Source organism: Chelonoidis abingdonii, chromosome 22 (genome assembly GCF_003597395.2).
Source record: "Chelonoidis abingdonii isolate Lonesome George chromosome 22, CheloAbing_2.0, whole genome shotgun sequence".
NCBI classification, from domain to species: Eukaryota; Metazoa; Chordata; order Testudines; family Testudinidae; genus Chelonoidis; species Chelonoidis abingdonii.
In genome coordinates, this window is record NC_133790.1 from 21019547 (window position 1) to 21033240 (window position 13694).

The following is a 13694-nucleotide window of genomic DNA, read 5'->3' on the forward strand; positions in this document are numbered from 1 at the left end:
CCCAGGGCTGTGAGTTCAATCCTTGAGGGGGCCATTTAAGAATCTGGGGCAAAAATCTATCAGAGACTGTACTTGGTCCCAGTGTGAAGGCAAGGGGCTGGACTTCATGACCTTTCAAAGTCCCTTGCAGCTCTATGAGATAGGCATAGCGCCATATAATAAAAAACCTCTCTTAATAGCCAATAACAGCACAACACTCAGTGTGCCAGTAATGGGCAGAGCAGCTGCAGTAACTATACTTCCTTTTTCTTAAATGGAGATATACCTATCTCATAGAGCAGGAAGGGACCCCAAAAGGTCATCAAGTCCAGCCCCCTGCCTTCACCAGCAGGACCAAGTACTGATTTTGCCCCAGATCCCCTAAGTGGCCCCCTCAGGGACTGAACTCACCCTGGGTTTCGCAGACCAATGCTCAAACCACTGAGCTATCCCTCCCTTTCCTTCTGTTACAACAGAAGGAAAGAAAGAAACAGGAAGGGTCTGATAATCTAAGGAAACATTAATTCAAAAGAGGTACTTGAGTACAGTAGGGGATTCCCTGATGACAAAGGGTATGGAATAGGTCAGTGCAAAATTAGACAAGAGTGGGCTTGAATGAAGCATAATGGAGGCCTCTAGTCTTTATATCTTATGTGTCCTACTCAGTTGCATGAGACTCAGCATTAAGGCCCTGACCTGTAAAGTTCCCTCAGCTCCTGTGGATTTCAGTGACTGTTGAGGGTGCTCAGCACCTAGCAGGACTAGACCAGAGAAAAAGTATAGAACCTAGAAGTCCATTTCAAGTCTTACCAGAACAGTGGCACCTATATGACTCCAATAAAGGGAGTTCCAGTCAGCAATTCCTCTACCAATGACTAACCCACTGTGGAGATACCAGTCCAGTGATGTTTATACCAACCACAGAACCACTATGAAGACAGCAGAGGCCTACACGAAAGTAACATCTGAACTCATACTGTTGGTTGATGGTGCTGGTGGCGGACACAGCACTGCCATCATCAGCCACAACGGAGAGATGGGATGTACCGGCATTATCTGGAGTGTAGTACTCTGGCTCATAGTAGTCGACTGTATGGGTGGCGTTGTCAGTGATTTTCCCCTGTAGGTTATCCGCAAAGAACTCAGAGGTCATGTTCCTCATCACCTGTTAGGAGAGACAGATTCATATTAATGCTACCAATAAGTTCCAGTTAAAGATGTAATTCTAGAATGCTGGAACCCTTGCGAGATGGGTCACATCAGACCTTGAAAAAACTGGGGGGAATCCAGCAAGGAAGCCACTGGCTTTCCATTGTCTGGAATCCTTTGTTCCATGCTGCGAGGCCAGCATGTCAAGCTTCCATAAAGAGAACGCTGCCCACACCGACACTAATACCACTGAGGCCAGTTCACGTCTTTCATTGTCAAAACACTTTATGGAAGTCCCTTGTCACCATCCCTGTGAGGTAGGCAGACAAGTGGAGTTATCCTTGTTCATAGTCTGTTATTGTTTGTATAGTGCATTGAACACATAACATGTTATGGAAGGTGCAAAGTATTATCTATATTTTGTAAATTCTACTGGCAAACCAATGGCTGCACACTGCCCACAAACGCCAGTGGAAATTCCTTTTTATATCCCTGGCAGGTCACCCATGGATCAGTGGTAACATATGGCTTTACATTTGGATCCAGATTTGTGTTTCATCAACTTGCTGATGGCAAACAGAATTATGAAGTGCCCTTGGAAATATCTGGGGTCCCCTGTCAGAGGCTATAAGCCAATTGCCACTTGGCTTTCATAATGCTTTGGACATGCAAAAAGATCTTGCTTTTAGGACAGGAAATACAGTGACTTCTCTACTCTTTACCTCCGTAATGTTGACAAATGCTGGGTCTCCCAGTAAAGTCCTCTTGGCATACGCGAAGCGGAAGGCCTCCACAATGCGGTGGTAAGTCAGACCCTTTTTCTCCATGGTCATGACACTGTCGCTGGAGAAATTAAATCCTGGCAATAGTAGATAACACACTGTGAGCACGTCTGAAAGCACATGGCCAGTGGGTGGCAAACAGGAACTGGCTCTGAAAGATGGTCAACTTGAAATCTAATAATTTTAAGAAAAGACTCAGAAGCAAGTATTGCCCCAGGTTCTGAGCCCCAACAGCCACTGCTTGGGGTCTGACAGTCACATTTCTTTTTTCCTTTTCTGCTGTTGCTGCATGAAAGATCCATTCAGGAAAAACAGGCCACTGACAATACAGAGTGCTGGAAACACTTCAAAAGAAAACATATCCTCTAGTTTGGGTTCGAGTGACTGTATGTGTTACTTGCAAAAATGGCAGGTAAGCACATTTCAGAAAGTGAGGTCACTATAAGTGCGTGTCCCTTTCATTTCCACACATGCAGGTACCAGAGGACACCCATCAAGAGAATCCTTTTCATTCTTCAGCCTGTTCTTTCATCTGCTGAGGCCATATCCTATGTTTATGGAATTACAGGGCTGATTCCCAGGTGTGCAAAGTGGCCTGCTAACAGCCTTCAATCACTGGCCACTTCAGATCTGAGGTTAATTAAGAACGCTGCTGTTTGCCTACCGAGATTGCTGTAGCAGAGAAAGTTAACTGGACAGCATGGTCTTTGGGAATCCCCAGGCTGCTATTGCCTGTAACAGTGTGGTTCACTGAGGCTTGCTCTTACCTTTCAGTATGTTGAGGATGAGAACTAGCACTGGGCCACTGAGGGGGGAACTGGGTGTGTACATGGTGAACTCCCCGATCGTGATGTTTAAAGGATTTTCACTCAGGATCGGAGTATAGTCTCTTAGGTCCTCCATTGAAACTATGCCCCCTAGAACAGAGAGAAAAGCCATCTGTGGCTCCGGGTTTACATGATCTCCAGCAGGAGGAAGAACCTATTTTCCCTGTTCCCCATCCTTGCTGTGCTGCCAATGGTGGGAATGCAGTGGCCTCACCATGATTGTGATCTAACCAGTGAGATTCCACAGATTTACTGAGATAAGGGGATGTGTGAACGGAGATGGGTTTATCCCTTTTCTGACTCAGGGCCAGATCCCCAGCTGGCAAAAATCTGCATCAATCCTTGGTGAAGTTAGACTGACTTATAACAGCCAGGGTTCTGGCAATCTGCTTCTCTCATTGTGGGAGACTGGTAACATCAGGGAGCGAGCCACAGAATCGTCATGTTTTACAAGGAGGAAAAATGCTGGTAGTGGATGCAGACGCTTTATGCTCCCCAACAAGCAGAGTGGTTGGTGTCTGTTTCCAGCCTCACTGGAAAGGAATTGATGCAGGGTATGCAGAGTGTGGTGAAGGAAAGTGGTGGTCAACAGGGATTATTTGTCTCGATCCTCCCTGCTTCTGGGGAATCTCACCCCTGCTGTATTACGTCCCCTGAAAGGGATGCACTCAGAAGGTTGGAGACTATTACTGAGGGAGCCGAGCCAGGTGGACCACACACCTGGGCTAGGAACAGTGAGGGATTTTAATTTATTTTAGCCCCAGGGCACTTTAGAACCTATGGTCACATTTTCAAGAAAGCTCAGCGCCCAGCAGCTCCTACTGAGAACAAGGGGGGCAGGGTGCAGAGAAGTTCTGAAGAGCAGGCCTCAGTCGTGGGTGCCAAGCACTTTTGATAAACTGGCCTTTGGTGGTTCAGACGCCCGAGTGCTGAGCATGGTGTGAGCTAGACAGACTCTTGTGAAGGCTCCTACCCTCAAGAGCTGAGAGACCCCTGGACAGAACTGAAGAAAAATGGGTGAACTAGCTGTCCCTGGCTCTCCAAACCCAAACTGAACCTCTGAGGTTCAGAGACGTTGCTGACAAGGGACAGGATGTGCAAAGGTGGCCCAGGTCCACCTGGAGGCTGCATCCAATTCTGATCACTTCATCGTAAGAAAAATACAGTAAAAACTGACAGAGCTCCTGAGAAGGGCAATAAAGATGATTAGACTGAACACAGAAAGCATAAGACAGAAGGGACTGGTGGCTTCTATGTACTGACAGTGTCAAAACCGAGCCATCCCTCTTACCCCTTCTGTGCCTCAATTCCCCAGCCTACTTTGTAAGTGCTGTGTAAAGTGCTTGATAACTGATGAAAAGTGCTATATGCTGGGGATCATTATTCCATAGTACAAGAACAGAGGGAGCACTCAGTGATGTTAAATGTCAAAGCATTTACAACCAATTGAAGGAATTACTTAAAAACAAACAAACAGAAAACATAGTATATAGTCAGCTGGAGGAACTCACTGCTCTGGGAGGGCAAGCACAATAGGTGGGTTACTACAGTTCTGTGAATTCTGGAGCTATGTACAATGTACTAGCTAAGCCTATGCTTCTGTCACCATTTAGTGACCTACAGAGGGTCAGAGCCCTATTCCCACAGACAGACCAGATTAAGTGTGGGTGGGTGAGATGCTGTGGCCTGCATTGTGCAGAGGTCAGACTAGATGATCAAAATGGTCCCTTCTGACCTTAAAGTCTATGATTCTATGAAAGTCTAAGTTCACGTGGTACGGGCCTACGTTTTTAGGTATAAACTATTATCAGAGGTTGCATCTCAGATTTGACAGCAGACCCTGATCTGCTATGAGAAGTCAGTACTTCCCATGAGTCTAAAAGCAAAAGATGTTTGGACCAGAGAGATTTCACTTAGGTTATTTACTGGCAGAAAGAGAGTCTACACTTCTTTATTGTTCCCTCAAGATTACATTTAATCTGGCACAAAAAAAATCTCCCAATAAAATTGTTTCTCTCCAATAAGATGCTAAATCAGTGGTTCTCAACCAGGGGGTACATCAACTCATCTAGATATTTGCCTAGTTTGACAACAGGCTACATAAAAAGCACTAGCAAACTCGGTACAAACTAACATTTCATACAGATGGTGACTAGTTTATACTGCTCTATATACTATACACTGAAATGTAAGTAGCATATTTATATTCCAATTTCTTTATTTTATAGTAATATGGTAAAAATGAGAAAGTCAGGAATTTTTCAGTACTAGTGTGCTGTTACACTTGCATTTTTATGACCGATTTTGTAAGCAAGTAATTTTTAAGTGAGGTGAAACTTGGGGTATGCAAGACAAATCAGACTGCTGAAAGGGGTACAGTAGTCTGGAAAGATTGAGAACCCGTGCTCTAAATCATCAGCCCCACGACTACTGACTTATAACCAATGACTCAACTTCAGCCAGCTGCTAATGGGTTTCACTTTCTTTGGCCATTATAAGAAGTTTTGCTAAATCAGAGACTTGGTATCACAGCAAAGATTTTCATCCATGGAAGTTGAGCTTCTTCAGCTTTTCTTGATTACATTGGAGTATTTAGTTTTATATTAAACAAACAAACAAACAAAAAGATACTCAAGCCCCTGGTTTCTCACCTGCCTCCCTGATGTCTTTGACAATTTGCTGCGCCAGGCTCCCTGTATAAAAGGCATCTGCTCCCTCATTGGCTAAAGTCTCGTAGGTGTTCGCTAGTTTGGGCATCTTGATGAGATCCCCCTCATGTAGGATTGTTCCCTCTCTGCAGAACACTTCACTGTGGGGGAAAGGAAAAGAGAGTGAGAGAATCAGCTCTGACATTGAGCTTCACCATAGACATCTTTGGCTTTGAATTGCGCAGTGTGCAGGCTAACAGCTTCCAAGAGAAAACCAGCACTGCGGAGTTAGAAGACATGCTATTAACATGGTCCCCCGGACCCAAGTATCAAGACAGTAACGCCAGGGCTGCTCGCTGAACAACATACACAAGGAACTCCTGCCTCAGAGTTAAAACAAACTCATCACTCACCACTTGCTCAGTGTAACCTACACTAGTGGAGAGTGGCTCTTTGTGTCCAATAGGCTAGTAGCTGGTCTACATCAGAGATCAAACCTACCGCAACAGCCAGGGATGGGGCTTGTCCTTGAGCTCAAATGACGGAGGCTCCTACTGCTGGTTCTGAAGTTCCTGAGTTCAACGCTTGCTGCCAGTCCAAGCAGGGGCAGTTATAATAGCCCTAATGCAGGCTCCCAAGTGCTACCTACCACAGCGAGGGGTTGCTTTCAATCGCCTTCTTTTTATCCTTGATGGCTTCTGCCAGAGCTTTCCCAATTTGGAACCCTTCTCTCGCCAGCTTGATGTTGGGCAGAAACAGGTTCTTCCACGGCAACCTGCCATGCCGCTTATGAGCCATTTCATAGCCACGAATTTCTCCTGGAACCGCAATGGACAGGCCCCCTGGAGCAGACAGGGAAGACATGAGGCCATTGGGCAACAAACACTAAGCAAGAACAAAGACAGAGTCGTCTTTACGTGTACTCATTTCCAGAACAAGAAGTGAAGGGGACCCCTCCGTGGCCAGGTCTTCACTAGAGCTGAGCAAACAATTGTTTTTTTTTGCTTCAGTGGCCAAACTGGGAGAGGAGTGGGGGGAGAGAAATCAGGAAAAAATTGTTGTGTTCCAGACTGGAAGTTGAGTTTCTCACCAAAATGAAAAAAACAAAGATAAAACAAAGTTTTGTTTTTGAACAAAACATTTAATTCAATCCAAAACATTTGGGGGTTGTTTTTTGTGTGTGTGTTTATTTATTATTTAAGTAAATCCAGCTACATTTCTAAATGAAAACATTGTTTCAAGAAGAAAAGCAAAATGTTTCATTTCAAAAGTATCAATTCAAAGCATTTAGATTTTTTTTTTTTTTTAAAGCTGAAGCTATTTGCTGAATTCAGCCTGAATTCACACACAACTTCCGTTGACTCAAAACTGCCTTTTTTGGCAAATAAAAGTTTAGTCTGCAAAATGCTGCCTTGCTCTAATGTTCACTTAGCAAGGAAGCTGTTTTATGGGAATAGCCTGCATGAAACGGTTGGTCGCATCTCATGTCTTTGCAACAGTTCAGTCCACCCATACGATCATGCTGTTTGACAGAGCTGGTTTTGGTCCAGTCACTCCCTGTACATGTTCGGGGACTCTTGAAGCAATCGCTGGTAGAGGGGGCTTTGGGGTTTTTACCCAACATGAGGCCCTGCAGTGTGGGATAGCATCACTAGAGCTAGCTGAACTGGTGAGGCAGCTTATGGCTTCCAATCCAAAAAAAGGGGAGAAAGACTGTAGTAAAGGACAAAAATACAACCAGAGCTGAACCATAGGCCTCAATGCATCCACCTGCACCGGGATGGCTATTGGGTGTTGACACGTGGCATTGTACAAGTAACCCATGCGGATGGGATTTCAATCCATGGTTTGGTGCAACAACTTGCACCTCGTATAGACAGTCCCATTTTTATGTGCACCTCCCCAAATTGTAATATATTCCTTGGATGCCAGTTTTCCCCACAGAGGCTTTTCCCTTCCCCCCTCAAATATAGATGTATCCCAGCAAGAGAACTTGCTTTCCTAGGTCACTCAAAGCATTCTGGGAAGTCAGTTGGTTTAGCTGCTTCATGTCTTTTTGATATGGTTCTGTTTCCAGTCAGGAGAATTTCTGCCTCTCCCCTGGACCCTCTAGGTATCCAACTGGAGCCACCATTAATAAGACAGTTGAGTGATGGATCTCACGGCAACACAAGCATTGGTGAGATCTAAGAGCAGGGACTCTTGTCTACCAGAGCATGGGGAGGAAAGTGGCAGATGTTATGTTGTTCATGGCAATACAAAACATGACCCCTTAACAGTTGTGTATTAAGATTGATTTTCTACATCGTTCTTTGTATGAATGAGACAATGGGTACTGTTGCGACTGACTGTCATGGGCGAGACAGTACATTCTGACCTCCTGGACAAGTGAAGATACACAGCAGCAATCATCAGGAGGTGGAAGAGATTTCTGGGGAAATTGAGAAGGGGAGAATCCCAGGTGGCTGGGTAGGGCCAACGCCAGCCACAAGATGCAGAATAGTCAGAAGTACTCTGAACCTAGGAGATTCTGAAACAGTAGCTAAAGTTTGAACAGCCCAAGGATCCACCTACTGGAATCAACGTGCCAGCACCATCTGACATCTCCTTACCTGTAAGGGAGAGCTCTGTGTTGTTCCCAAACATGTCCAAGGATGCATTTTTTGGAGCCACCTCTCTTGCATTAATGACTTCTACTTTCCCTTTAAAGACACAAGGTGTAAGGATGGCATCAACTCTTCACTCTAGACACACAACACACTGGCTTTGTGGTACTGAACCGGAGCACTGAGAACTAACTCCTATGTGGCTGGGATGCCTGAGGCCACCCCACCTGTGTTGGTAGGGTACGATGTCACCTGCCCTGGGCTAGGTTAGAATTAATAACTTTGCTTTAGACAGAGCTATGTCTCAAGGGTAATGCTGCCCATCATTTACGACTGACACTCTTACCTGTGCGGGTGTAGATGGTGAGGAAGAGACCCCCTCCAATTCCCATACTGTGAGGATTCACGATGCCCACACAGAGCAGAGCTGCAATTGCCGCATCCACTGCAGATCCTCCTTGCTGAAGGATATCCCTGCACAGGCCAAAGAGAACAAAATTATCGTCCAGCAACCGACAGCACAGGAGCCTCTTCTCCAGCACTTTCAGGACCTCCTGGTACACGGTAGATCGCAGGGCTGCTACAGACAAGTCAGGCTTTTGTACCAGATTTGGATTGGCTATGGAGCATCCACCATAGAACCAGACAAGAGAGGTGTTCTCAGTCTAAGAGATACTTTAACGTGCTGCCGTCTTTGTGGATAAAGGATGTTACATATGGCATCACCTAGTGGCTGAATATTATAAGACTGTTTTAGTGTCCCACCACAGCCGTCACTCCCTCCTCCCGCTCACGGGCTCTCAAGGGGTTGCCTGCTTCAGCACAGAGGCAGTAGGGAAGCACTATCCAGTTGCCTTCTTAGCATTTTATTCAAGATGACAAAGATGCAACCTGGTTCAGTTTCACAGTGAAGCCTACAGAAGACTGAGCACTCCCTTGGTAGCATCATCTACTCTTGAGTGTCCCCCATCTTACAGAGTAATTTTTAAAAAGCAGCATCTCCTGCTGGTGTGGGCTGGAGAGATCTGCATTAATATCAGCTTGAAACCCTGCTGAGGTTTTCTAGAGCTGCTTATGGCATTTAGATATCCAGTTCCCAATTTAAAGTGGGAATTAGCCACTGAAATCCCCATGGAGACTGAAAACATGGATTTTAGAAGTGTCTTGAAAAGTTTATTTCAGTCATGTATGTGGTTCCCATCCTTGTGGACCCAATGTACATAGCTTAGATTGTCAGCATCCATGTTTCTCAGGCATGGGGAAAATACCAAGCATTGCAAGACTCCTCAGTTTTGCTATCCTGACCTTAATGACAGATTACAAACAGCTCCTGAGTGAAAGCAAATCGAACAGCAGATAGGTCCTTGACTTTGTTACAATAGCTAAGAGAATGTACGGACATGAGTAAAGAGAGATACCTTCCAACTTCTGAGCACTTCCCAGCATCCGTGGCTACCGCTGCTTTCTTGTAGAGATGTCCATCCTCCGCTGGGGGCAGCGGGGCTGAGCGCAGTCCAAAGAAAAACCCCAAGAAAAGGACCAGGCCCACCAGGAAGCCAGTCAGAATTCCAACCACGAAATAGAGCTTCTTCATCCTTCTGCGGACAGAGACACTGTGAGCAGGCAATCTCCACGGGGCCTACAGGTGATCGTTGAACACGGTACTGAGAGGGCTGCTTCCACCAGCCCGTTTCAAATACACTAGAAATGAATGTCCACCTATCCAGTTTCACACTCTGGTTTCTCACCAGTTGTCTCCTCTCTCGACTCCCTATTGAAGCAGGGGCGGTTCAGGGAAGAGCAACTGAAGGAGACCAAAAGCGCATTCCATTCAGAGAAATTAGAGACTCGGCCTACTCCATCTGGAAGGGAGGTAGATAGTGAGGAGCTTTTCAAAGGCCCCCAGGGCAGATGGGCATGCAACTCTCATTGCGTTAGTTAGGACCTGGGTGCCTAATTATCCCTTTTGACTTTCAAACCTCACCCCCACGCCAAAAAGCATAACTAAGTCATTGGGCACGCCTGTTCTTGCAGTCCCGTGAGAGTAAGAGTCCCCAGTGTCAGCGGGACAGTGCTCAGATGCAATCTGTCTCAGGGTACGTCTACACTACAGGATTATTCCAATTTTACATAAACCAGTTTTGTAAAACAGATTGTATAAAGTCGAGTGCACACGGCCACACTAAGCACATTAATTCGACGGTGTGCGTCCATGGTCTGAGGCTAGCGTCGATTTCTGGAGCGTTGCACTGTGGGTAGCTATTCTGTAGCTATCCCATAGGTTCCCGCAGTCTCCCTCCCCCTTGATTCTGGGTTGAGTTCTGCCGTGACCTGATGGGGTCAATAAAATCATTGCTCGCGTGGTGGCCGGCGGGGGGGGGGGGGGATTCTGGATAAATCGTCACTCTTCCTTTCCTCGGAAAGCAACAGCAGACATCATTTTGCGCCCTTTCCCCTGGATGCCTGGCAGACGCCATAGCAACGCAACCAGTTGGAGCCTGTCAGCTTTTTTTTTTTACTGATTCACCGTATGTTGTACTGGATGCGCTGACAGAGCGTGACTGCAGCCGCTACACAGCAGGCATTCGTTTCTTTTGCATAATTAGCAAAGACGGTTATCAGTCGTTTCTGTTACCGTCGGGCTGCCATTGTAAATTGGCAGAAGAGATGACGGTTATCTGTCGTTCTGTACTGTCTAGCATGGCCTTCATGCTACACGGACAGATGAACGCGTTCGACCTCACTTTACTGCCACTTTGCACATTGCCGGCAGGCCCGGTACCGGAACGACTACTGTTTGGCTAGGGAGGACGACCTACCGGCGAAACCTGGAAGATGACTCCGCAGAGTCCTCCTCCTTATATGTTTCTAAAAATAGTCGTCCTGCGCTGAGAATATGGGGCAAGTGTACTAGAGAACCAGTGTATCGAGAGCACACAGCTGCTCCGTGTCAGAGTCCTGCATGGAGAATGATGATTAGCTTACACATGCCACATATCACCTGGGGGGGGAGCTGCAACACCCACCGATTTGACGTTCCCGTGCCTCTGCCAGCCTTCCTAGATCCTGCTACCGTGCTCCAAGTTTGGCCGCCCTCCCATTTGTGTCTGAAGTTTATAAAGATGCTACAGGAATAAGAACAGTGACTGTTAGTGAGATTAAAAATGGGGGGAGCAGGCCTCTGGTGTATGACAGTCAAAGCAGCAAGACATTAGAGCGGCTTGCGGTGGGAATGGAGCCCAGCATCTGCTGCTATTGACCAGTCCAGGCAGTACAGAAATCTTTTTCTGTACACATGAAACGATGGGGCTGATGGAAGCTCAGCCCCCAGTTGCGGGTATGATGAGGTCGTTACCAGACCATTCTTTATTCATCTACTTCCGAGATGGAACCGGGTTTCATTCCTATTTTTACTCAGGCGCCCCGGCCAGCCTCACTTGAGTGTGCCAGCCCGCAGGAAGCACTAACTGGGCTCATGACAAGGCCCAGCTAAATCGTCCTACTGCACCATCTCTCACCAGGGAGGAGAGGAGCCGGATACTGTTTACTCTTCCACTGCCGCAGCATCGCATCTATCAGCAGCAGTTCATGTAGACGTAGGATGACATTTCAAAGAAGTCAAGAAACGATTTATTCCCTTTTTCACGTGAGGGCGGAGAGAGTAAATTGATGAGCTATACCCTGAACCACACCGGACAATGTGTTTGAACCTACAGCCATTGGGAGCTCAGCCAAGAATGTAAATATTTTTCTGAGACTGCTGTGGACTGTGGGATAGCTGGAGTCCTCAGGACCCCCTCCCTCCCTCCATGAGCGTCCATTTGAGTCTCTGGGTTTCCGTTACGCTTGTCACGCAGCACTGTGTAGCCTGGAGATTTTTTTCAAATGCTTTGGCATTTCGTCTTCTGTAATGGAGCTCTGATAGAACAGATTTGTCTCCCCATACAGCGACCAGATACAGTATCTCCTGTACAGTCCATGCTGGAGCTCTTTTTGGATTTGGGACTGCATCACCACCCGTGCTGATCAAAGCTCCATGCTGGGCAAACAGGAAATGAAATTCAAAAATTCACAGGGCTTTTCCTGTTTACCTGGCCACTGCATCCAAGTTCAGATTGCTGTCCAGAGCGGTCACAGTGGTACACTGTGGGATACTGTCCGGAGGCCAATACCATCAATTTGCGGCCACACTAACCCTAATCCGATATGGTAATACCAATTTTAGTGCTACTCCTCTCATTGGGGAGGAGTACAGAAACCGATTTAAAGAGCCCTTTATATCGATATAAAGGGCCTCATAGTGTGGACGGGTGCGCCATTAAATCGGTTTAACGCTGCTAAAATTGGTTTAAATGCGTAGTGTAGACCAGGCCTCAGTTAACTTTGAGGAGCCCTATCAAATGCTGTGCCAGACTCCAGCTCTGTTACATCCCTGAGTGCCCTTCATTCAACAGTTTGTAACTTGATCAACATTAAAAAGCTCATCGCTGTCTGATGCGGGCTGGTGTCCTGCAGCTTTCTTCTCCTGAGAGTGCCCAGGGAATAATGGAAACAAGCATTCCCTCTCGCAACATCTGAGCCAAAAATTTTACTAGAGACCAAAGTTAGATTTACTGGATGGCAGTTACCAGGATTGCTCTTTTTTCCTCCTTTCTCCTCACAGAAAGTCTGTACATCTCATTATCCCTCCCTCCCCGCCCCTCCCCCCTTGTTTTTAAACCAGGTCTCCATGGCTTTTCAAAAGTAATTGCCAGCAGTTCAGTAAATCAATTAGCTAACATCCCTGACCCTACTGATGTGCAGCACTTCCAAGTATTCCCTACCCTAGATTTATTTTTCATTCACAGGTATATTGTATTGATACCATCACTACTTAGTTGTGTCCCTCAAAGAGCCTTGGAGTTTTCATGCTGAACATCGACCACAAGCAGCATACCAGGGATTCTATCATTTTAGAACGATTACAGAATTCTCCTTCCTGGTCTGTTAACAGACCTACTCTGTGCAACACTTTCTGCCCCTATTCCCTCGGCCCTGATCATTCTATTTATTATGAATATAGCATCACCATTGTTCCAGTTTATAAACACAGAGCCCTTCAAACCCAGCTTCTTTGGCTAAGATTTTAAGCCAGCAAACAGTTTTGCAAGAGCTGCCCCATACTTCTTCAAATGGAGCAGGCCAAGATATAGTAATTAACACAGTGAGCATCTAGGATAGATGATGTTATGTTGTAGCAAATAAGTAGTTCCACATACTGCAGAGGTAGCATGATCAGGAAAAGCCCCAGGTACAGAACTTGATTTAAGCGGAAGTAAATTCTAAATGTCTGGCAATAACTTCACAGGAGAAAAGCTGTGTTTTCAAATTCTAGAACAGGGGTAGGCAACCTATGGCACAGGTGCCGAAGGCGGCACATGAGCTGATTGTCAGGGGCACTCACACTGCCTGGGTCCTGGCCACCAGTCTGGGGGGCTCTGCATTTTAATTTAATTTTAAATGAAGCTTCTTAAACATTTTAAAAACCTTATTTACTTTACATACAACAATAGTTTTATATATTAAAGGCTTATAAAAAGAGATCTTCTAAAAATATTAAAATATATTACTTGCACACAGAGCCTGAAATTAGAGTGAATAAATGAAGAATTAGCACAGCACTTCTGAAAGGTTGCCGACCCCTGTTCTAGAATCAAAGATACA

General features: G+C 46.0%; 1 protein-coding gene across 1 annotated transcript in view; it reads right to left on the minus strand.

The window, feature by feature from the left end:
* Positions 1-13694, minus strand: part of GGT1 (gamma-glutamyltransferase 1) — a 65101-nt gene that overhangs the window by 14554 nt on the left and 36853 nt on the right. Inside the window, exons 3-10 of the mRNA XM_032801297.2 lie at positions 9410-9589; positions 8338-8465; positions 7998-8087; positions 6035-6227; positions 5389-5546; positions 2678-2827; positions 1851-1987; positions 957-1144 (exon numbers count right to left, since the gene is read on the minus strand). Of these exons, the coding sequence (XP_032657188.1) occupies positions 957-1144; positions 1851-1987; positions 2678-2827; positions 5389-5546; positions 6035-6227; positions 7998-8087; positions 8338-8465; positions 9410-9589 (1224 nt within the window). The remainder of the gene's footprint in view (positions 1-956; positions 1145-1850; positions 1988-2677; positions 2828-5388; positions 5547-6034; positions 6228-7997; positions 8088-8337; positions 8466-9409; positions 9590-13694) is intronic.